We start from the raw sequence: 23,575 nt of genomic DNA, 5'->3' as shown, positions 1-23,575 counted from the left end.
AATTTTTATTCAGAATATGTAAGCAATCATTTCTTTATTTGTTAAAAAAAAAGTTGTTAGCACCAAAATAAATGATGAAACTCTGGGAAACTGAAAATTGCATAGAGTTGAGTTTGAATGTAGTTATTTAATGTGTTGCTCCTTTAAGCACAGTAACTGTGCATTTACATGAAATTCCGTATTATTGTGATCTTATATTTGTTTTACATGATCTAAATTTGTGCAGTGATATTTGTATCATAAGGTTGACAACATTCTTAGTGAAATAAGCCTGTATTAATAAAGCTCAATGACTTCCTTATCTCTGTCTGGTCCTTTTTAAAAGCCAAACTGAATTGGGTGGCTTTTCTTGCTTATTTTTAGACTAACCTTTACCATTTCTATAGCCATTTTCTATCCATTCAGTTGAAATGTCATCCCAAAATATTGTATCTGCTACCGTGAGATTTTCGACTGAGGTTAACGACACACAAACCAAGGCCAGCCTTAAGTTTCAGGGGAGATGTGATTATTCCAGTGCAACAAGCAAAAGATAAAATATGGGAGTAAATGGATCTCTACCTAAAAACAAGTAAACAAAAACCCACAAAAAATGGTTTGAGGAGTCTTAGGACTTTGTAAATAAGTTTTTCCTAAAAAATGCCCTTTTCATTTTTTATTATTTATTTTTTTAGCCCTCAATTCTGTGTATTTCTATATGAGTTAAAGGAGGGACTTCCTCATAAATATGTGGACATATACATGACAAAACATGTATACTCAGAATAATTTCTGAAGCTAAAAAATTAAAACTGAATCACTTTTGCAGTGATTTAGAAAATGGACATTAATCCTTAAGGTCAGATTTACTTAGATAACAGATATTAGTCAGAAACAATCCTGGAAAAAGTAAGTGCTCTATAAATGACTCTGACATTTGATGAGAGTCAAACATTTACAGTCTATTATTTGCAAGTTCATGAAAACCAGTCATTTGATGAACCTTTAAAATGCACATAAACAAAACGTTTCACATTTTCTTGAGAAAACGACAGTGATGCTGGCAGAGCGATTAACATACGTTGACCAGTAAGTGACAGATTACTGTCCAGCCCGTTCAGGCCACCTTTAAAAGAGAAGAACTACTGTTCTTCACAGCACAGAATTTAATGTAAAAACAGTGAATGCTCATAGAAATCTGGACAAAAAGAAAAGCATCTTACCAGCATGTTGTTGGTGTACAGGAACGCTCAGAAAGCCCATGAAAAAACGCAGGAAAAATGAGGACGGCAAAAAGAATCTGAAAATAGATTTAGAAAAAACAAGTCACACAATTCTGAACCTTTAAAAAATGCATCTGCCCTGAAAACAAATCAAATGAAGAAAGTTTATTTATAGAGCACCTTAGACAGATATAAATCACAAAATGCTTCACCATAACCACAAAACTAAAGTAAAAATGATAAAAGCCAGAAAATTACATAAAAAATTCTTCCTAACAAATAAAAATGTTTCCAACTGTTCTTAAATGGATCTAAACAATTAGTCCAAAGAAACATGGACTATAAGGAGGGTCTTGACCATGTTGAGCCCTAAAAGTTTATGTTTTCATATTTAATTCTAAATTTAAATAGTAGAGGGAACTGGAAGAGAACTGGAGAAGAGATGATCAAACTGGGGTGTCCTGGTTCAAAGCAGGGACATGTCCCTACTAATATCCAGAAAGTCCTGCCTTGTCATTTCCCATTGTTGGACTTTATCTGCAAGCAATTCCTTCTTTGTCCAGCCTTATAACCCATTTCAACTGATGTGACTGGCTCTTTTCTAATGTCCAGCTATTGTGATTGGCCATCCCTGCTTTGCTGAAAGAGCTAACGCTAGCTAGTGCCAGAGAGCAGCATTAATGTTGGTTGTGTCTTCAGCCAGAACTTCAGGAGCAAAGAAAAGAAAGGACATCCAAAGACAATCCTTTCTCAGCTGCTGTTGAGTCATTAATAATGGTGATAACAACAGAGAGAACTTTAGTATGAGTCACTGTTATTGTGTCAGAAAGCTGGAAGGTCGTTCAGCGAGAGGAGGAGATGCTGAGGCAGGTTGGGTTCCCAACTGTCCCGTGTTAGCCGGGACGTCCCGTACATTTATCTTGTCCCTTATTTTGAGTGCTGCTTGTCGTGTTTGCCCTCTGGCATGTAAGGACGTTACACTGCTGTGACACTCCTACCACTAGATGGCAGTCAGACACCACAGATTACAGATTTCATGCGTAAGGTGACTGACAGGTGTCAATCCAATCACATCACCTAGTGACGTCAAATCAGAACTTGGAGTGAAGTCGGTTTGTAGAGCGGATTTGTGACTGTTTTGGAAAATTGAATAAGGATAAATGTGCAAGCTATTAAAAAATAAGATATAAAAAAATAAGGGTAAAAAAGATGTGGGTGAAGCCTGTTAGCGGCGACGTGACTAACGCTTGCTGCACTTTATGCCGCTGGAACATTCTCTATCAGCCATGATGTGTGTAATGGAGGTGAGACGCACCTGACTCAGCATGCTGCCACAGACGTGCACAAGAAAGCCACGCGAGCTAAAGGTGCTAGAGCGTATGTGTTACAACAACTGCCGTGTTAAACTTAAGGATGCTTTATTCAGTGAATTAAAAGTGGTGAAAAAGGTTAACTTCAGTCTGAGATTATACCCTTTTAATGTTGTGTTGATTAGTGCTTTTGTATAAGTCTTTTTCAAAATGCAAAAAAGTCCTTTATCAGGCTGAGAGAAAGTTTGCAGGCAGGTGAGCTTTGGTACTCAGAGTTGTGACTTAATTAACTGAAATTTAATTAAAGCCATGTTATGTCACACTGAAATATTTACCTGTCCTTCATATAATATTATACAGACTTCAGTCATTTTGGTACAGACCCCTTAAACTAAATGGACCAAAATAATTTGAACATGTTAAATATGAAATTTAGAACAACAATGGTGTAAAATGAAATTCCCCTCTAACATCACAAAGTTTACGCAGTTGCTATAAATTAAAATGATTAAAATGAACATACGTTTTTTTCTAAATGATTACAACCTATATTCAACAACTGTGTTTCTATTTTTATTTTCTTGTTAATCTTTTCTGTTAGGAACTTCGATCCCCTTCGGATGGTGAAAAGTGATGCTGACCGAACGAACCATGAAGATGATGTCTTGTTTAACAACGGTTCACCACGTTTGCCATTAGAACGTTTAATGGACACATTTTTTCTCGTGTGGTATTAATATAATATTTTGACAGGCAGCACAGAGGCGGGTGGAGAGACGGGATTCAGGATTGATGTTTCTACTGGTTTTATCTTCAACTCACAACATTACAAAAAGAATTAGGCTAATTAAATAATCCAGTACTCAGTGTAGACAAAAACTTAGACATAGAAAAATGTAACCCTGTAAACTTCTTCCTGTTTAGATTTAATATCTGCTCTAAATTAACTGATATCATTTAGAAATAAACATCAGTGTCCTTATGTTGATGTCCCAGTTGCCTAACGTGGGCCATTTTTATCTCCCTACCAATTCTTGAATATTTTAAAATACTTTTTTGTTTCTAACTAAAACTTTAAAGAAAAAAAGTGAACATTTAAGACAAAATCAAAGCTTTCAAACTTCTAAAAGGATAAAGTAAAATTTTTATCTAGTTCAAAACCCTTCTGTCAATAACTATCTACACATTGCTTTTAAAAAGTGTTGTTTATTCTTCAGTATATTAAAGTTATATAATTTATCACTTGTCTAAAATAAAACCTACTCTCTTGGTTCTAAGCAACCCATTTTACATTTCGGAACAGAGTTTTTATGTTTTTAAGAAAACGTCTCCTTTCAGAGACAATAAACTTTAGGTGCTGCTGCACCTCTTCCTTAATCTGTCATTAGCTTAATGTGCACACATTTCCATCTGTTAATGGCAGAAATCTACAAAATGCAATTCACCTTGTGTTTGGCCATTTATTTAATATATTGATGTGTTTCGCTGTGTTTCATGTGAGTGAACAGGTGAATGCTTCATTGAGACACTTTATTTCAAATAGGGTTTTAATTTTACTTATTTTATTAATGTTGCTTATAAATGTCTTCAGTGTTGCTTCGCCATACCAACTTTACATGCAATGAAATATACAATAAATAGGAAAATGCTGCTGTTAGTCTTGTGAAAGGGACTATTTGAAACCAGACAAAGACCTTTTTGTAAATCAGCAGGTTTTGTTGCTTTAATCTAAAGTTTCTCAGGGCTGGTCCTTGACATCCCCCTACTCTGCATGTTTTACATGATTCCCGTCTTTAACACACATGACTCAAATTAAAAAATCAACTTCTTAGGACTTCATCAAGCTCTTATACATCCATTCGTCTTAGGTGTGTTTGAGTAGCAAACCTTTTAAGAACACAGATGGGATGCAAACCCCAGTTTCCTGAGGGAAAGTCTTCAGTTTGAGCTGCACCCTCTAAACAGTCTCCTTCATCTGAGCTTATATTTGACCACTTTTCTGTTTACAAAGTTAATAATAATTTAAAAAGTCATTAAATCACTTTTCTTATTCAACATATCTCACATCCTACAATAAAACTAACGATGTGATTCTCTACCTTCATAAAGTGATGTTGCAAAAAAGTAAAAATAAAAAAGAATAATTTACCAAGCTGCAAAGATGGTAGATCCAAGTAAAAAATATTTTTGCAAAGCTTGTATGAAGTTGCTTCTTGTTAGGAAGTTTGTGGTTTAGCATACTTTTCTCCAAAGATTTAGGTTTTCAAGACCTGAACTCAACTTTAAACATTAAAACTAGGGCTGTCGAATGATTAAAATTTTTATTCAGATTAATCACAGCTTAATAATTAATCATGATTAATCACAACTTAATAATTAATCATGATTAATCACAACTTAATAATTAATCATCACCTTTGGTGACTATGCCAGAAATCTGCCCGTTTTTAATGTATCATATCACCAGAAAGAGCCGATGCTACAAATATTTGCTGTTAACTGACCTTCTCTTGGGTAAACATCAGATGTCCCAGGGTCTGTAAATGCAGCATGTAATCTTCTACATATTGTTCTAAATTGTCTCTACCATGTTCTAGATCATAATTCAGACATCATCATCTCACCAAGTGTCCCCATGGTGATAATTTCTGTTCTAAAACCAGCAGATATGACGACTGAAGTTAAACATTGATGAAGAAACTCTGATAAAACTGATGATATGGATAAAAACAGCTTTTTCCTTTTTATCATTGAAGTGTGTGTTTGTGTAGCTGTGATAAAAGTCCTACAACAGCATCACCCAAAGTAAACACCAGCTGATAAAATACACCATTGGCTGCTTGTTTTACTAGTTTTTCTTCACTTTTTTACATCAAGTGATCACTTTAATTGTAATAATCAGTTCAATATAAAATCTAGACCTAACAAGGTTCTTATCTGTGCCCCCCTTTTCCTGGTCAGTGCTCCTGCCTGGCCCCCCATCAGAACTTTTCTAGACTGCCCCTGCATAGCTGAAGTATAAACCTTGTCTACCACCACAACACACACAACGAGAGAAAAATGGGGATCATCATCATGATTCACGGGACAACATGAGAGTAGAGGGAGGAAGCAGCTGCTGCACAAGCAGAGACGACCAGAGATCCTCTAGAGCCGCCATGTTGGAGCAGAACGCAGGACGAGTTAAAATAAAAATGAATGGGTGTTAAAACAGCCTAAACTTAAAAGAGTTTAAGTAATAACATAAATTAGTTTCCGCCTTTTAACGCATTATCTTTGATAGTCCTAATTAAAACATTAAAGTATAGTCAACCAAAGATCATTTAAATGTTAAAAACAATCTAATGAAACCTTAAAACTGCTTCTGCTGTGACTTTAGTACATTTTAGAGAACAAAATGGCTCCAGCTGGCTGCAGCCTCATGGACCTTTTGTCCGATTTCCTAAAAGTAAATATTGCTTAACTTCTAAAAAAAACATTTGTAACATGAATGTAGTTCTAAGAATTGCTAGCAAATCTATTTTATATGTTCATATATGCATTTAAGCCAATTAAGCTTGTGTAATCTTACCTATTGTTCTGTTTTATGTAAGTAATTGAGCAGGATTAAAACAAGAAAAACACAAGTGCAACTGGATCTGACATAGTTGTACCTTTTTGTTTTTTTAATCCAAGTAGATCACCTAACGACTGAAAGCCTGCAGCTTTAAGATGCTGGGTGTGGTCATATAGTCTTCAGAAAGCGATCGGCAAAAAAGAGCATTTTTGATCCTTTAATGCTTCTTTGTTGTCAGAGAAAATTCTATTCTAAGGAAATGACAACATATTTCCTCCACTTACTATGAAAATGAGACAAGGTTTCTATAAGAAAAAAGGTTGATATCTTCAGCTCATATGGCTAATCTATTTTGAAACCTTCGTTTAGCGGACTCCCCAAAAGACTGAAAGGAGTTTACCGAAAGGAAGATTTAATTTGAGGTGGATAATGGAGGTTTAACGGTCCTTAAAAAAGCCTCCTAATGCTGTGTTTGCTTGGTTTAATGCTTTTGATTTGTTTGTTTATTCTCTCTCCGTGTCTCTGTGTGATTTCCCATGGCTCCCCTGTGGTGCGGAGCTAACTGAAGTGAAGTCAATACACACACATATACACATCTGAAGTGGCACTCTTGTCTCGCAGCAAGGCAGGGGGGTGGTATCCATCACTGCGGCTTCCATCTCAGGAGAGGTGATTGATTTTTGGGGATGGCCTGAATCACATGATAAATGTCAAAGCAGAGGTGCATTATTCAGTCTTTTTTGGATTTTAAGTGGCTGAAGACATGGCACCTGGTTGAAAAACGACTCTCAAGTAACACAACATGGTGTAAGCAAATGGATGTGAATGTGACTCGATGACAGTCTGAACAAACCCTGAAGCAGATGTCCAAACTTCCAGAAATTTGGCTACAACCCAGCTGCTCCTATCAGGTGCTAACACTCTAGTGTGCATCATTAAAAATCCTTTCTCCATGATCATAAAGACTACATTTTAGCAAATATCAAGACAAGCAGGCATACAGTTTTAGAGTCATGAACAACAAAAACCCATCTCATTTAGTCAGCTCCCTCTCGTCCCTCTCCTACTCAGCTGTGTCCATCTCTTAATCAGATTAGGACATTATATTTGAGGTTGTTGGCTTAATCACTGTAATAAAGGGTCACTGAGAGCATTGCTGCCCATTAGTGTCATTAGGCTGCAGCTAAAAGGAGGGATTTGCAGAATCTGCTTGATCACTGCTGCTCAGAGGAGGTGAGCATCCATCTCTCAGGTGAGACTATTGATCTGTTTACTTCCATCAGAGCCGGCAGGGCTCGAAGGAGTTTGCCACCACACAGGAACTCTAACGGGGTTGCATCCACTGAAAAGGTTGTTTGTTTTGTTGCATAACACCCTCATTTTTGCTGTATGATTGTGGTTTAGGTAAGTAGTACTGTGAGAAAGCTCTAGTAAAACAATGTACTTGGTAAATCTTGAGGAAACGGCTAAGATTACATCCTGGAAGCTAATACAGAGCTAGCAAATGTGCGCTGGCTTTAGCATCGGTAAAATGTGAAGTGCAAGATCCAACAGCTAAAAATGGGAGAGCAGATATTATTTTTCTTTTGGTGGAATTTTTATTTTCCAAAGAGGAAAATGGAACATGCATGATAATTCTATCTGGCCATGACCCAGAACTGTGACTTTTGTCAAATTTATGGCTGTGTGTCTCACAGCAACAGGGCGCTGAGTGGTTTTAATCTACAGGCCTCATGCCGTCATGCTTTCACGGCACAGTGGATTTGACAAACCAGTGCTAAGCGCTGTGCGCCTGCAATGGCAGGAAGCGACTAGAAGCCCTGCCAGGCGTCAGTCCAGTTGGATGACTGCTACTACACTCCAGGGGCTGGCATCAATATGCTTCACTCTGCTCTGCTGCTTTTATGTGGCTGAGGATGAGAAGGAGTGGCTCTGCCAATTTGATTTATAACCCCAGATTAGCAGCTGCATCAGAGGCTGGAGGTTGTTATCCTCTTGTGTATCTGGAGAGATTTTCTTAAGAAACTTGCATATTAATTTTCAACTACGTGTAGATGCTGTCTTATGTGTATCAAATCTCTCTTCTGTGTGTGTACTGAAATGAACAACCACATGATCTGTGGGCACTGGGCAGCTCTCAGAAACAGCCAAGAAAAGGTTGTTATCAATGACCCCTTCAGTAATAAAAGCAGCAGCATTGTGCTTGAAAAACTTTAAAGGCTGTATTGAGCAGCCAGAGAGGCCAGACTTTAGTAATGGGTCATTGCACACTCTTAGCAGAGAGCTCCTCAAGGCATTTTCCTCTGCCAGCTTCCGTCATCCAAGGATGGTTTTTCTCACCACAGATTTCACTGATGTAATTGCCAGAAGTTCAGCAGTGCAGAGGCTTTTGTTAGAAGCAAAGAGTTGAGACAAATTGGAATAGCGGGATGGTATTTAAAGATTAAATTTAACATTACAGAACACAAGACTGCAATTAATTAGTTAATTAGTGACCAAGATAAAAACTAATTTAAACAAACAGAAAACATGATGAGTGCTTCCGTGAAAGCAGATTTAAATCAAAACTTTGTGCTGATTCTGCTTCATTATAATGATGAAGTTTATAAAACTCAGACTAAAGGCCTGCTTACATAGATGTCTAACCCATTTGAGCTCCTCAAAACCCTCCCTAAAACCAGGGGTCAAGGAGCTGACGTTTTCAAAAAGTCCACTTATTCCAAGTCTTGATCCTGGGTCCCTTCACACCTGAAGATCCTTTCCATCCTACAGGCCTATTGTCTCATCCCCTTGACTTTTACTACCCAGATACAGCTGAGATGTAGTTGTAAATGTATTAACATAGTGTTTTATTAAGCCACCTCATGGTCTGACAAATGAGCATTAGATGCATGCACATGCATCCTTTCCAATGTAAAAGATTAGAATGTAATACTGAGTTTGCAAGTCCCACTAAGACAGTATTACAGGTGATTTTAGTCAAAGTATATTTGCATATCATTAAAACATCTCAGTACTTAGGCTCACAGAGGAACAGTCAGTCAAATTCTGAGCTATTATGAACAAAAAGAAAATAGTCGACTTAAATGTCATATTACAAAGGACATTTCATCCTTTGGCAAAATTTTGTTACTGAAGGAAAGCAATTTCACACTCCAGTTCAGGGCTACAATTTGCAATTATACCTAGGTTACTATTTTGAGGCCTTTGATGCTCATTTAACAGCAGGAGTATGACTAAAGTCACTGATCAGTTTGTCATTTGAATTTCTTCCAGACAGCTAAAGTATGTCTGCAAAGAAAGTAGAAAAAGGAGAGTTGGAGCTGTGCACCTCAGCCGGCTGGCAGTGAGAGGCTCATTGTCTGAGCTACTGGTGACACAGACTGGAAGTGAGCGCGTTCTGTTGACTGGAGCGTAATCAGTGTCCACAGTGGCTGTTGCGGTTTTAACTGACGTAAACGTTGTTGGAGTAATGCATCAGGCAATGCTTTTGGCCTCCATTTAGGAATCACGTTGTCAGAAATGTTTAAAACCCGAAGAATTAAAATTCTATAACGAATAATTAAAGGTGGAAGAGCGGCGCTCATGTGTAATTCTTTTTAGGATATGACACATAATCGTGCAGAATTACATTAATGCCTGTCTGAAATGTTTATATTTGACAGTACTCTGTGTCCTTGGAATATTGCTCAGGATAGAAGATTTTCCTCCTTACTGACTCAAATTGGCTGAGATGAATGGAACTGGTAATGGCCAGGGAAACAGTAATTCTCTATTATGCTGGAGAGAAGAGACGGGAAGAGGGCATGTAAGAAATGACCAAACTAGACAATGTTGATCACATCTAATTATTACAGTATGTGCTCTCTGAGTCCTCGTGTCCTGCATCAGATTAACCATAAAAACCTCTCTTAGCATCAAAGTTGAAATCAAAGTGGACACCAAGTGATTCAAACAGCAGAGGGATCATGGTTCATACATTCATACACACAAAACCTTGATCTAATGACGTGTAACGTTTTTACAGTGATTCACTGTTAAGATTACTATTTAGATGTCACTGGTACTGAGCTGAATAAATAAAATGATAAAAAGGATTAAATAAAAAAGAGAAAAAAAAACACTTAAAATCTTTAATTACGAAGATGAAACCTTTGCATTTCCTTATGCTGATACTGGACTGCAGAGAATTTTGCAAAGATTAAAAAATGATGGAAAAATGATTAAAGTATCTACAGAATGTGAGGATGCACATTGTATAATAAAGTCTTCTTATTAAGATATTTACCTACGCTACCAGCCAAAAGGTTGGACACTGGATTTAATGTGTGAGCTAGACTGAACTATTCTGGGGCAATGCCAGTTTAAACCGCTGGTCTTGGTTGAGAGTCAGTTCAGTGTGCAATTTTATGTTAAGTTATTAATGTCTGACTTGTTACCCCTCCTTTCCACTGGGTACATGCACATATGGCTGCATCCAATACACCTGAATCAAATGGCTCAATTCCCTCATCCACATGTCATTCAGCACTGCAGACGCAGGAAGGGTTGCATCGAAAAGTTGCAGGGTAGTAGATCTTGATTTGGTCAGCCCTGATCTACAGTGTATAATATCAACAAAAGATTCAGGGAGAAATATCATATCATGCGAAGAAGAAGCTGTATGTGTACAGGATCCAGAAACACTGTCACCTTTTCTTTTTAGTCCTGCAGACTAAAGAGGAGAGGGAGCATCCAGCTTGTTATCAGTGGACAGGTGAAGAGCTGCATCTCTGATGGGATGGGGCTGCATTAGTGCCTATGGCGTGGGCAGCTTCCACATCTGTGAAGCTCCATCAATGCTGAAAAGTACATGGAGGTTTTAGAGCAACATCTGCTCCCATCCAGACAACGTCTCTTTCAGGGAAGGCCTTGCAGATTTCAGCAAGACAATGCTGAACCACATCCTGCATCCATCACAGCAGCATGGCTTCACAGGAGAAGAGTCCGGCTGCTGAACTGGCCTGCCTGCAGTCCAGACCTTTCACCAGTACACAACATCTGGAGCATCATGGAAGCAGAAATCCAGCAACCAAAGTCCAGGACTGTAGAGCAGCTAGAATCCTGCATCAGACCAGAATGGGACAACATTCCTCTCCTAAAACTCCAGCAACTGGTCTCCTCACTTCCCAGAGGTTTCCAGACATGTTAGAAGAAGAGATGCAACACCATGCTGAACACCACCCTGGAACTACTTTTTACACCATGCCGAACACCACCCTGGAACTACTTTTTACACCGTGCTGAACATCACCCTGGAACTACTTTTTACACCATGCCGAACACCACCCTGGAACTACTTTTTACACCATGCTGAACATCACCCTGGAACTACTTTTTACACCGTGCTGAACATCACCCTGGAACTACTTTTTAGACCATGCTGAACATCACCCTGGAACTACTTTTCACATTGTGCTGAACATCACCCTGGAACTACTTTTTACATTGTGCTAAACATCACCCTGGAACTATTTTTTACACCGTGCCGAACGTCAACCTGGAACTACTTTTTACACCGTGCTGAACATCACCCTGGAACTACTTTTTACACCGTGCTGAACATCACCCTGGAACTACTTTTTACACCATGCTGAACATCACCCTGGAACTACTTTTTACATTGTGCTGAACATCACCCTGGAACTACTTTTTACACCATGCCAAACATCACCCTGGAACTACTTTTTACATTGTGCTAAACATCACCCTGGAACTACTTTTTACATCGTGCCGAACATCACCCTGGAACTACTTTTTACACCGTGCTGAACATCACCCTGGAACTACTTTTTATACCATGCTGAACATCACCCTGGAACTACTTTTTACATCGTGCCGAACATCACCCTGGAACTACTTTTTACATTGTGCTAAACATCACCCTGGAACTACTTTTTACACCATGCCGAACATCACCCTGGAACTACTTTTTACATTGTGCTAAACATCACCCTGGAACTACTTTTTACACCGTGCCGAACGTCAACCTGGAACTACTTTTTACACCGTGCTGAACATCACCCTGGAACTACTTTTTACACCGTGCTGAACATCACCCTGGAACTACTTTTTACACCATGCTGAACATCACCCTGGAACTACTTTTTACATTGTGCTGAACATCACCCTGGAACTACTTTTTACACCATGCCAAACATCACCCTGGAACTACTTTTTACACCATGCTAAACATCACCCTGGAACTACTTTTTACACCATGCCGAACATCACCCTGGAACTACTTTTTACACCGTGCCGAACATCACCCTGGAACTACTTTTTACACCGTGCTGAACATCACCCTGGAACTACTTTTTACACCGTGCTGAACATCACCCTGGAACTACTTTTTACACCATGCTGAACATCACCCTGGAACTACTTTTTACATTGTGCTGAACATCACCCTGGAACTACTTTTTACACCATGCCAAACATCACCCTGGAACTACTTTTTACATTGTGCTAAACATCACCCTGGAACTACTTTTTACATCGTGCCGAACATCACCCTGGAACTACTTTTTACACCGTGCTGAACATCACCCTGGAACTACTTTTTATACCATGCTGAACATCACCCTGGAACTACTTTTTACATCGTGCCGAACATCACCCTGGAACTACTTTTTACATTGTGCTAAACATCACCCTGGAACTACTTTTTACACCATGCTGAACATCACCCTGGAACTACTTTTTACATTGTGCTAAACATCACCCTGGAACTACTTTTTACACCATGCCGAACATCACCCTGGAACTACTTTTTACATCGTGCCGAACATCACCCTGGAACTACTTTTTACACCACTCCGAACATCACCCTGGAACTACTTTTTACATTGTGCTAAACATCACCCTGGAACTACTTTTTACACCATGCTGAACATCACCCTGGAACTTCTTTTTATACCTTGCTGAACATCACCCTGGAACTACTTTTTACATTGTGCCGAACATCACCCTGGAACTACTTTTTACACCATGCCGAACATCACCCTGGAACTACTTTTTACACCATGCCGAACATCACCCTGGAACTACTTTTTACACCGTGCTGAACATCACCCTGGAACTACTTTTTACATCGTGCCGAACATCACCCTGGAACTACTTTTTACACCATGCCGAACATCACCCTGGAACTACTTTTTACATCGTGCCGAACGTCACCCTGGAACTACTTTTTACACCATGCTGAACATCACCCTGGAACTACTTTTTACATCGTGCCGAACGTCACCCTGAAACTAACTTTTATCATCTGATGTGTTGTTTATGTTCTAGTGGGAATAAAATATGGGTTTATGAGATTTGCGGATGGCTGCCTTGTACACAGTAAAACACAACTTCTTTGGAATTGGGGTTGCATATTACAATTAAAAATGTATAACTATAATTTTGCATTAAAAATATTTTTAAAAAGACCATATAAAAGCAGTTCTAATATTAAATGTTAACAGTTTCTGCAGTCCAGACCCAAAAATAGGGAATTGTTTCCACTAGTTATAAGAACAATGAAAACATTAGTACAGTAAACGTACACACAGTGTGAGACTCTTTTAACACTGGAAAACCTAAAAGGTAACAATTGGATACCTTATAACCCTAACTACTAAAGAGGTATCACTTTGATACCCCTCTCCAGAACCAGTCGGACCAGTTTTGAACCTGTGCCGACCATTATGCTAACCAGTATGCTAACAATGTTGCACTGCTTTATTGGGCGTTGATGGCCGATCGTCAGAGCAAATGCAAATGTGAAGACAAAAGCAGCAAGTTTTTATAGCAACTCAAACTAACTTCATTGCTTCTGACTCCAATCTTCCTCTTGAGAGCTTGAATCTTCCTGGTTTTTTCGTAAATATTTTGCATTGCTTAGATTGGACTACATAAAAGTTCAATTTAGTAAGAGAATGAAAACACAAACTAGAAACTGCTTATTTCAAATGGTTTATTGAAAAGTTTAAACAAAACAGAAAATCCAAAAATTCACACAACACAACACAATAAACTGTCCTTAGTCTGCGCAGACCTTGCAGCGCCATGGCTCTTCTTTTTTGCACATTCCACATGTGAACTTGCTACATTCAACACATCTTTTTGCAGCAAGGTTCTTTCTGCACTGGTTCCTGACTTGGCACTTTTTCCTTTTGGCAGGTTCCTCTGGTTCAGCAGCCTGTTTGCGAAGACCGTTGTCCCTTTCAATCTGCTTCGCTGTCACGTGAGACGCGGCCAACTCACTGGCAAGCTGCATCAAAAAATCTGGCCGCCTTTCCTTTCTTCCTGTGCAGGCTTGATAAAGCACATAGGCGTTCAGGGCTGCCATGTCCACCATGTTATAGAACACAGCCACTGGCCATCTTCTTGTTCCAGCTCGTACGGAGTATTCCCGCACCATCTGGTCCATGGAATCCACCCCACATTTTGTTTTGTTGTACTGGGTGATGGTGGTTGGTTTTTTTTTGTGTGTGTCCTCAGTCTGAATGAGCCCATGCATGCTGCTCATGACATAGACCGTCTTCTTCCGGCTGGCTGCGTAAACAGTCAATGTGGCGTTAGTTGTTGTAAACACCTGAGTGCTGAACTCACTGCAGTTTTTCACTTTCGCAGAAGGAGGAATTTCTCTGCGAATCTTATTGACTGTCCCAATGATGGTGGTTTTCCGGCTGAGCAACTTTTTGGAAAGTGAAATTGACGTGAAGAAATTGTCCGTTGTGACGGTTCTGCCCTGATCCAGAAATGGTTCAATCAACTTCATAACCACACTCTCAGACAGTCTCTCTTCTTTGGGACGACTGGGGTCTTTGCCAACATAGGGATAAACATTGCAGATATACTTGGATTTCAGGTCGCACGCCACCCAAAATTTTATTCCAAACTTATCTGGTTTTGTGGCAATGTACTGCAGAAAAGGGCAACGTGTTTTTGATGGGTACAGCTGTTCGTCAATGGTGATGTGCCGACCAGGTCTGTAGAATTTGACACAGTTCTTCCGAAATGATTCCCATAGTTCTGAAATTGCTGCAAACCTGTCTGTCTGCACTCGCTCATGCCGGGTGTCCTTGCAATCAAAGCGAAGGTGTTGCATGATTTTTTGGAAGCGGTCTCTAGCCATTGTTGCCATGATCTCTTTGTTTCCATACATCTTGGACCAGTTGTCAGACAAGGATGGAACCTTCTTCACCCCTCGCCAGATGATAATTGCTATGAATGCCATCAATTCTGGAACAGCCATGAACCAATCCACAGTCTCTGTGTCTCTTGCATGCTGAATTGTGCAGGCTTGAATGGTGCGAAGCATCTGGAGGGAAAGAAAGCAGAGGAAGCTTTGGAGGCGAGTTGTGATCCTTGTTCTGGCTTCAGGTGTTGGCTTTTGTGTCTTCACATTTGCATTTGCTCTTGACGATCGGCAATCAAGTCCCTAGCAAGCTGTGTTAGCTTACGAATGTGCATTGTTTTTCCAGCAGGTTCGTGGTTGGCCATTGAATTGGCCATTGAATCTCAATAGGGATTAAAATTACTTCCTCATTCCACAATATTCAGTTCTACAGGGTATCGGCACGACACCAAACAGGAGAACAAGTTAGTACGGAAAAACACCAGGTTTCCCAGTGTTAAACTGATTAATGTAGCCATTTTTTCTAACCTGTCCTGTCCAGCATCATAGCAGCAGAATGATGGTCTGGTTGCTGTGTTGTGCCACACAAATTTGCTTTGCCAAGTGGAGGTTTATGGGTATAAGGCTCCTCTTGATAATCTGATTCTTTTTGTATTTACTTACTTTGTATCATGGAATCTATGTAATCTTGCTGGACCTGACCAGAGGGGACAAAAAAAGAAGGAGGGCGACAAAAAGAAGCAAAAGGGAGAGAAGAAAGAAGAAACGTGAGACAAAAACACAACAGACAGAAGCAACGACCCTTCAATCCAAACTATCACCAGAGAACAAACTGCTTCACTTGTCTCCTACGGCTTTTACAGTAATCAAGAGTCCCTAAATAATAACCAAATCGAAAAACATACCACAAATGTATCACAACAACAACCGAAGTACCAGATACACACTCACAGAAAAAAAATAAAATGATCTCTTAGTCTATAAACCCACTGGCCACCTCAGTGATTGTGTCAGTATGCAGAGGATGAGGAGGGATCAGAGATGAGGAGTGGCGACTGTGATTTTGCAAATGTGATCGTGCCTCAAGAGAGGCTGGAGGCAGACTAGGGCGGCCCAGAGACCGGGCCATCAGCAGCAATCCTGGAGCACAAACCCAAGCCTCCCCACATTAAAGACGACCCCGGAACCACCCAGAGGGTGGCAGTGGAGAGCCCCAGCCAGAGCCGACACAGGCCCTGGCAGGCCAAGACCGGCAGCCACGGCCCCTCCAGGCACCGGCCATCCAGGGGGACTAGAGTGAAGGGCCCAGGGCCCCAAGAGCCCAGTGGCAGCCCCGAGGGCCTGCACCACGACCAGGAGGACCAGCCCCTGGGTGTGGTTGATTAATGTTGCCTTCAAAATGCAAACATGTAAATATGAGTATATCTTTAATTATTTAACAGAAAAAAGTAGCCAACAATATTTACAACTCATAGTTAAGGTCACAGTCCTGAAGCAACAATAACAGTACGCTCTAAAAAAAAGAAAAAATCCCAACACAAGGGTTGTTTCTATAGCCTCATGTACTGGACTCAAAATATCTACAAACTATGACTCAAGCTGACAGCTCCCACAGACCAGATCAAGGTGAACTGACAGTCAGATAAAAACGAAGAAGAGGATATTAAAACGCTTGGTTGGAGTCATGTCTGGCATGTTGCCAGTCTAAGCTACTTTGGGAAAGTTACTGAACAATGTCCTGTTGCAGTAGTGGGATTACTTAATACGATTAACAGAAACACCGAATCATCGGCGGTGAATGTGGCTCGTAATTTACAGGGAGGAGATGAGAAAGGTGTATGACAGAGATTGGAGAAGGTGAACTCAGCTGAGCTATAAACAGCGCACCCCCACCCCCCTTTAGGAACACAACATGACTGAAAAAGCAGTTAAAACCAAACAGCAGAAAGTCTGACCATCAATTAGCTTTCCTTTCTTTTTTACGGGACCATTTACCAATATTAGTTCACCTTTAAACTCTCGAGAATAAGAAAAAGCAACCGACTTTGTTTTCTTCGGGAGGCTGTTGAAAGCCATTTGTCTGAAAACAATTTTCTGTATACGCTTTGATTTGCTATTGCTTATTCTACCTGACAAATATCCAATACTCACCCTCGCTTTGGAGAAAATTGCTGTGTTTTTATCTGCTAAATGCTCCACTTTGTGCATGAGCCATTTGCTAACTTTGACACTTGGCACTGGGGGTTAAAACTTTTTCTCTGTTGTTGTGCAGCAACTGAAATTACGCTTAGACTACTAAACTAAAACCAAAGATTTGGGGCCATAAAACTAAAGAAATGGGGATTGTAATGATTAACAATGACAGTAATGTGAAGGTAGAATTTAAAGAAATAAAAAGAAGATGAAGAATTGTGATTTCCAAATGATATTAATGATATTCTGTGAGGTATTTGATCTGTGATCTGGGTGAATTAGTCACTTCAGTAACGTTTAGTCACTTGTCAGTTACATTAAGTACCAAGACTTTACTTGGATGACCAACTTGTTTTCTCACCAAACATGACAGCCAGCTAGCCTCCACTTTAACCCCCTCCCTGCCTGCTTGTGTCACGTGGATGTTGACATTTCATTTGCTCTGCTCCAATCCAAATAACTTTAAATCAATTGCAACACCTGGTAGATAGTAAATCTTTCTAACGGACATGCCCCAGGGAAAATGAAAGTGTCAGTGGCCCATGTTTACATGAGAGTTTTAATTCCCCTTTAATTCAAAATGAAAATTTGAAGGCAGCCATCCTACGTCCCACGACCAGGACACACAGTGATCTTTTGGATTATTAAGGTTGCAGACCCCTGGTATAGACACTTACTATTAAGGAAATCTTAGCCCAATATGTAAACTGTATGTAAGCATCAAGCAGAGTTGAATAAAAGTGATTAAAAATATTTTCCATGTAAACCTCATTTCTCAATTCATATTTCCATGTAAGCGTGAAGAAAACTACTTTAATTCTGAATGATCTAATTCTGAATAATAATTCTGAATTTAAAAAAACATAATGTAACCGTAGCCATTATATCCTATTAAAAAAAACTTGCAGCATCTATATTATTATATTAAATGTTTATTTTAATAACTGAAAATGGGAATTCTTTTCATGAAACATGAGAATTTACCAAGTGATCAGAACGTTTAGGAACTAGTCTGTGAGAGGTCATTTAGGACGCATCAGATTTCTGGTTTCTCGAGCTCTTTGAAACAAATGCACATTGGTTGCATCCATGATGAGAATCTCCCGTTCCACCACATCCCAAAGCTGCTCTACTGGACTGAGATCTGGTGGCTGTGGAGGCCGTTGGAGTCCAGTGAACTCATCGTCATGTTCTAGAAAGCAGGTGGAGATGATCTGAGCTTTGTGACATGGTGCATTATCCTGCTGGAAGTAGCATCAGAAGATGCTCCACTGTGGTCATAAAGGGATGGACATGGTCAGCAACAATACTCAGGTAGGCTGTGCTGGTTAAACCAGGCCACGTTGGTACTAAGGGGCCCAAAGTGGGCCAAGAAAATCTCCCCCCACCATTACACCAGCAGCAGCCTGAAGCGTTGATCCAAGGCAGGATGGATCCATGTTTTCATGATGTTTCCAGCAGATTCTGAGCCGAGCATCTGAATATGGAGCTGAAATGGAGACTCATCAGACCAGCAACGTTTCTCCATCTTCTATTGTCCAGTGTTGGTGAGTGTGTGTGAATTGTAGCCTCAGTTTCCTGTTCTTAGCTGGCAGGAGGCACCCGGTGTGTCTTCTGCTGCTGTAGTTCATCTGCTTCAAGGCTGGACGTGTTGTGTTTTCAGAGATGCTGTTCTGCAGACTTTGGTTGGAAACAGTGCTGATTGGACTTCTGGCATAGGCTCCAGCTTCCTCGTGACCTTGAACCAGACTAAGTGGTACAGAAAATGGATGAAGGACGTTAGAAAACGTACAGATACTGAAACTGATTCATGACTAATGAATCTAATCCAATTTCTTCTGTTAAATATGCCACAATAACATTTATCTGACAGTTCAATGTTTCATGAATGTTTACAGTCATCTTTGAGGCTTTACTTCAGACTTTATTTGACATCCCTGAACTCATTTACAAACATCTTTGTTGTTTCACTATTTTCCATCTTTAAAATGGGCTCATTTACAATAAATGCCACCCGAGTCTAAAAGCTCTGTGTGTTTTGTTGTGACACTCAACCACTGGTCATGAAATTTCATTACAAAGTCGAGCCCAGCTTGCTGCATTGGACCAAAGGGTAAGATCCACAATGTGATCCACAAAAGGTCTTTAATGTCAGAAGAGAGCTCTCTAGTTTTTGTACTGCTGACATGCCGAGGAGAGAAATGGGCCTTATCTTGGGAGAAGGTGGCCATCCATCAGAAATTTTTCTGTTTATCAGCCTGCTCAAGTTGAAATGTGCAATGATGTCAGGCATTAATCAAATGCTGACACTTCACATTGAGAACTGAGACATACATCCTTTTTTCCTGCGTCTGGTCATCGTCCAGCTGCAGCTCTCCGGCTGCAGACTGATACCTGTGCCTGTTGGTGTCTTATTAAAAGAGCAGCATGCTGAAAGTGGAGACACTATGCAGTAAAAATCCAAAAAGCACTCAGCTGCTTCATTATAATTTTATTTTCAGAAATGTCTTTCAGAAGTGCTTTTAGAGGCTTCCCTCTCTGGGAGCAAAGAAAATGAGAGAATGTTGCACTGGTTGTGCCTAAAATAATCCTGTCAGAAAACACAGACGGACAAATAAAAGGTTTCTTCAGTCTGACTTCATCGTCCCTTGAGTGGCCAGTGTCACTCCCCACTGGCCACTCATTCATTCTGTTTAGAAATTACTGACTGCTATTGATGTGTTGAGTTAAAACCCTCTTGAGAGAAGAAGCTGTCACATATTTAACACCTCGGCCACTTGGAGGCTGGCTGAAACTCTCCATGGGCTTGTATTCATGTCAAAACACTGATCTAATGTGAGCAGCCAAAGGTTTGTCTGTGTACAGCATAAACTGACAAAAAGGCTGTCACTGGTGAAAGGCTTTATTCTTCAACAGAAAGTACTTCTACTCATGTGGATGATCATGAACTCTTTGGAGGACTTGAATTTTCCAGATGGATGAATATCTGGATACAAAAGAAGAGGCAGCCAGATGTGAGCCTGGAACAATTCCCTTCACTTCCCCTTTACTGTCAGGGGACGCTCTTGATTCAGTATTGGTCGAACTAAATTCCTATTATTACTGGCAGCGTTTCCATCACAGTTCTTCACAAAATAAAATTGCAAACGATTGCAAACAGTGTTATCTTAGGACATAAGCATCGTAGTAAAAGCTTTCATCGTATCCCATCACCCATGGAGTAAAACTCCTCATATTGTTTTAAATACACTGCAAACTTTTTCTGTCTCGCTTAGATGCATGTTATCCTTCTGCATCAGTAAGCCTGTTAACATGCACACCAATAATCCGATCATCATCTCATTTCTGGAGTTATCAGATCATGCAAACGGTATAATGTTAAATGCTTGATCAGAAAATGGCAGTTATTCAATAATAAAAAAAGATTTACACACCTAGATTTCTCCTCAGTACTCCGCTGTCTTCATTCATGAATGCCTGTAAATCTTATATCTTTGTTCTTTTACATCTGCACGTGTAAAGAAACAAAAAACAAAAAACAAAACAAAAAAGAAAACAGGACCAGAGACTGGAAAAATGGTGAAAGCTCTCTCATACATAGACCAAGGTCAGTATAAATGATGGGCAGCAGCAGCTTGTTGCCTGTTTTATAGATCTTAGCTTCTACATTAGCACAGCAGAACCTGGATGTTATTACATACGTACGGAGTCTGAAGGAAGTCCCATAACACACTGAAAAATGTAAACCATTGTTTTTTCAGTTATTGCATTTCTGCAATGGAAGTAAACAGGTCCAATCCAGTTATTGAAATAATCTGATTACTCACAACTATCAGATTTTCATCAGATTTTTTACAGGCTCAGAAAGTGACACACAGGCTGTTTTAATGCCAACAGGAAAAAAAAAACTATGCTGCTTCAAGAGCAGGTAACACAATATGTATAATGAGGTTCGAATTCAGTGTTGAGACAGCCGTTCGATGCTTCCTTCTTATTTTAGACTGCACTACTGTTTTAGGTATGCTTAGTACCAGGTTAGGTTTTAAAATATACAATAATACACATTTTAATACAGAAAGCTTTGCTAACATTTTATATTTTCCTGTGATGTGTCCTTGTGACTTTTACATTATCATCTGGATAACCCTGCACATCTGAAACTGGAACTGCTAAACTTAACAGCAGATTCCCCACCGGGCATGTGTGGTATGCAGGTATGTAGCAAGTGGTTGGATAGTATTCTGTTCTATTCTACAGTCATTTAGCAGACTCTTTTCTCCGAAGTGACTGACATCTAAGAGTAAGAACAACACAAGCAAGAATTCAAACAGGAGGGAACGTCATAATTAGGCAGTAGTCAGACTACTGTGAGTCCAGGTGGACCCAGGTGCTTGTAGAGCTAGAGGTAATGCTTTTCTCTTGTTCTCTCTCTCTCTCTCTCTCTCTAGTCCTTTGTTTAATTACGAGATCATGATTCCATTTTACCGGCAATCTCCGGCAGTAAAATATGAAGCCAATGCAGAAGTGCAAAAAATTGCAGTTCCGCCCTCATCCACTAGGGGATGACTCTAAAACAGAGCAGATCCCCATAGACTCCCATGTTAAAAAAAAACAACTTCACAGCAGAAATAAACATGTTTAAAGCCTGGTACAAAAAAACCTTTTTAGGATTAAAAGTGTACCTTCATGACAACTGTGAGGGGGTGAATATTTTTTTTTGCCTGCTAACAGTGTGCCTTTAGCCCACTGACCATCGTTCCATTTCAATAATGATGTTTCACATAAAGTGAATTTGATGGGTTTTTTTATATAGAGAGAAATATCAGTATTTTGTAACTGGCTCTTTGAGTCAGTATGTTACACTGAGTGTTGACCCTGGTCAGAAGGAGCTTTAAACCATTAGCCCCAGCAGGTAAAATCATGAGATTTGCAGTGTCATTCACACAACTGAAATGTTGACGAGAAGGAATTCATGCAGAAAACTGTTTTTCATATTACCCGCACAAATTCTGTCACTTTAGAATCAGTTTAGCACCAATTTGGAGAAAATGTCAAATAGTTTGCAACAAAAGATTGTTTGGTTGTGTAATATGGAGTATAATGAGGAATGATAACAGCCACAATGAATGGTAATGATTTGAGGCAGCAACTTATTGTGTTCCTACTGGTAATGCTCAGAAAACCAGTCAACACATTATGATAGCTATTAACCCCCTTTAAGGCAGGAGTGTAAGAGCAAAATACCTTTTGTCATTACAGTACCAGAATCCGGTGCAGACTGATAAGGCTGTTAATGCCTTTTATAGGCTGCTGTTTGGAAATGTCCTTTATGTAATACATGAGTAAAACCACACAGCTTTGTCTCCCTGTGACTCCAGACATTCTGGAATAAAAAAATACAAGCACTGTATATATATATATATATATATATATATCCAGAAGAGTGCAGTCCTAGGAACAGCTAAGATACTATGTAGGACCCTCAATCTCCCACTACTCTGGTAGAGGACCCGAGCTTGAGATGAACAGCCACCCAGCCTACCCAGGGGAGAAGCAACAAGCAAATCTTTTTGTAGCAACACTTGTTTCATTACACTAACTAGTGTGCACTTGTAAATAAAATCCTCTCATGATCTGAAAAGCATTTCCCCTTGGACATCAGAAATGTTTCATCGTAATGTGACTATTGAGAATCAAGGAGAGAAGCTTCTTCCCAGGGAGCTCATAGTGATGAAACACAGCCTGTGAGGAGGTTTTATATTTCCGAGGTGTGAAATATAAATGCACAACCTCTTCATGCAGCATTCAGTTTGACATTGCTTCAGTCCCATTCCCAACTCCCTGCCTGCTGCCAGCTGGTCAGGAGCCCCATGCATCAGTCTGCAATGTGCAGGGTCCCCCTTTAGCTTCAGTTTCTGATACACAGGAAAGTGCTTACACATTACGTGCAGCATGTTGATGCTCAACAAAGTGCTCTATGGTCTATGTAACAGCTCTTTTTTACTTGCTTGCATGTTTATCTGTGTGTCCATAAGAGGCATTTGGAGATATCCTCTGTGTTCAAAACTGATACAATGGCCTCCTAACCAAGTGTCAGTCTGATGAGTTATGAATAATGATGGGTTAATTATTTCACTTTCTGATTTTC

General features: G+C 39.8%; 2 protein-coding genes across 2 annotated transcripts in view; both read right to left on the bottom strand.

The window, feature by feature from the left end:
- Positions 1-23,575, bottom strand: part of chrm2a (cholinergic receptor, muscarinic 2a) — a 63,462-nt gene that overhangs the window by 20,758 nt on the left and 19,129 nt on the right. Inside the window, exon 2 of the mRNA XM_041977433.1 lies at positions 1,203-1,279. The gene's annotated coding sequence lies outside the window, so the exon portion shown is untranslated. The remainder of the gene's footprint in view (positions 1-1,202; positions 1,280-23,575) is intronic.
- LOC121634532 (piggyBac transposable element-derived protein 3-like) lies at positions 14,134-15,261 on the bottom strand. The gene has a single exon (XM_041977230.1). The coding sequence runs from the start codon at positions 15,259-15,261 to the stop codon at positions 14,134-14,136; it is 1,128 nt and encodes a 375-aa protein (XP_041833164.1).

The sequence above is a fragment of the Melanotaenia boesemani genome, chromosome 23 (assembly GCF_017639745.1).
Source record: "Melanotaenia boesemani isolate fMelBoe1 chromosome 23, fMelBoe1.pri, whole genome shotgun sequence".
In the NCBI taxonomy this organism is placed as follows: Eukaryota; Metazoa; Chordata; class Actinopteri; order Atheriniformes; family Melanotaeniidae; genus Melanotaenia; species Melanotaenia boesemani.
Note: the sequence above shows the minus strand (reverse complement) of the source record. Positions and strands in the feature narration are given on the sequence as shown.

Excerpts from the sequence above, each read along its gene's own strand:
- LOC121634532 (XM_041977230.1), bottom strand. The coding sequence starts at position 15,261 with ATGTATGGAAACAAAGAGATCATGGCAACAATGGCTAGAGACCGCTTC.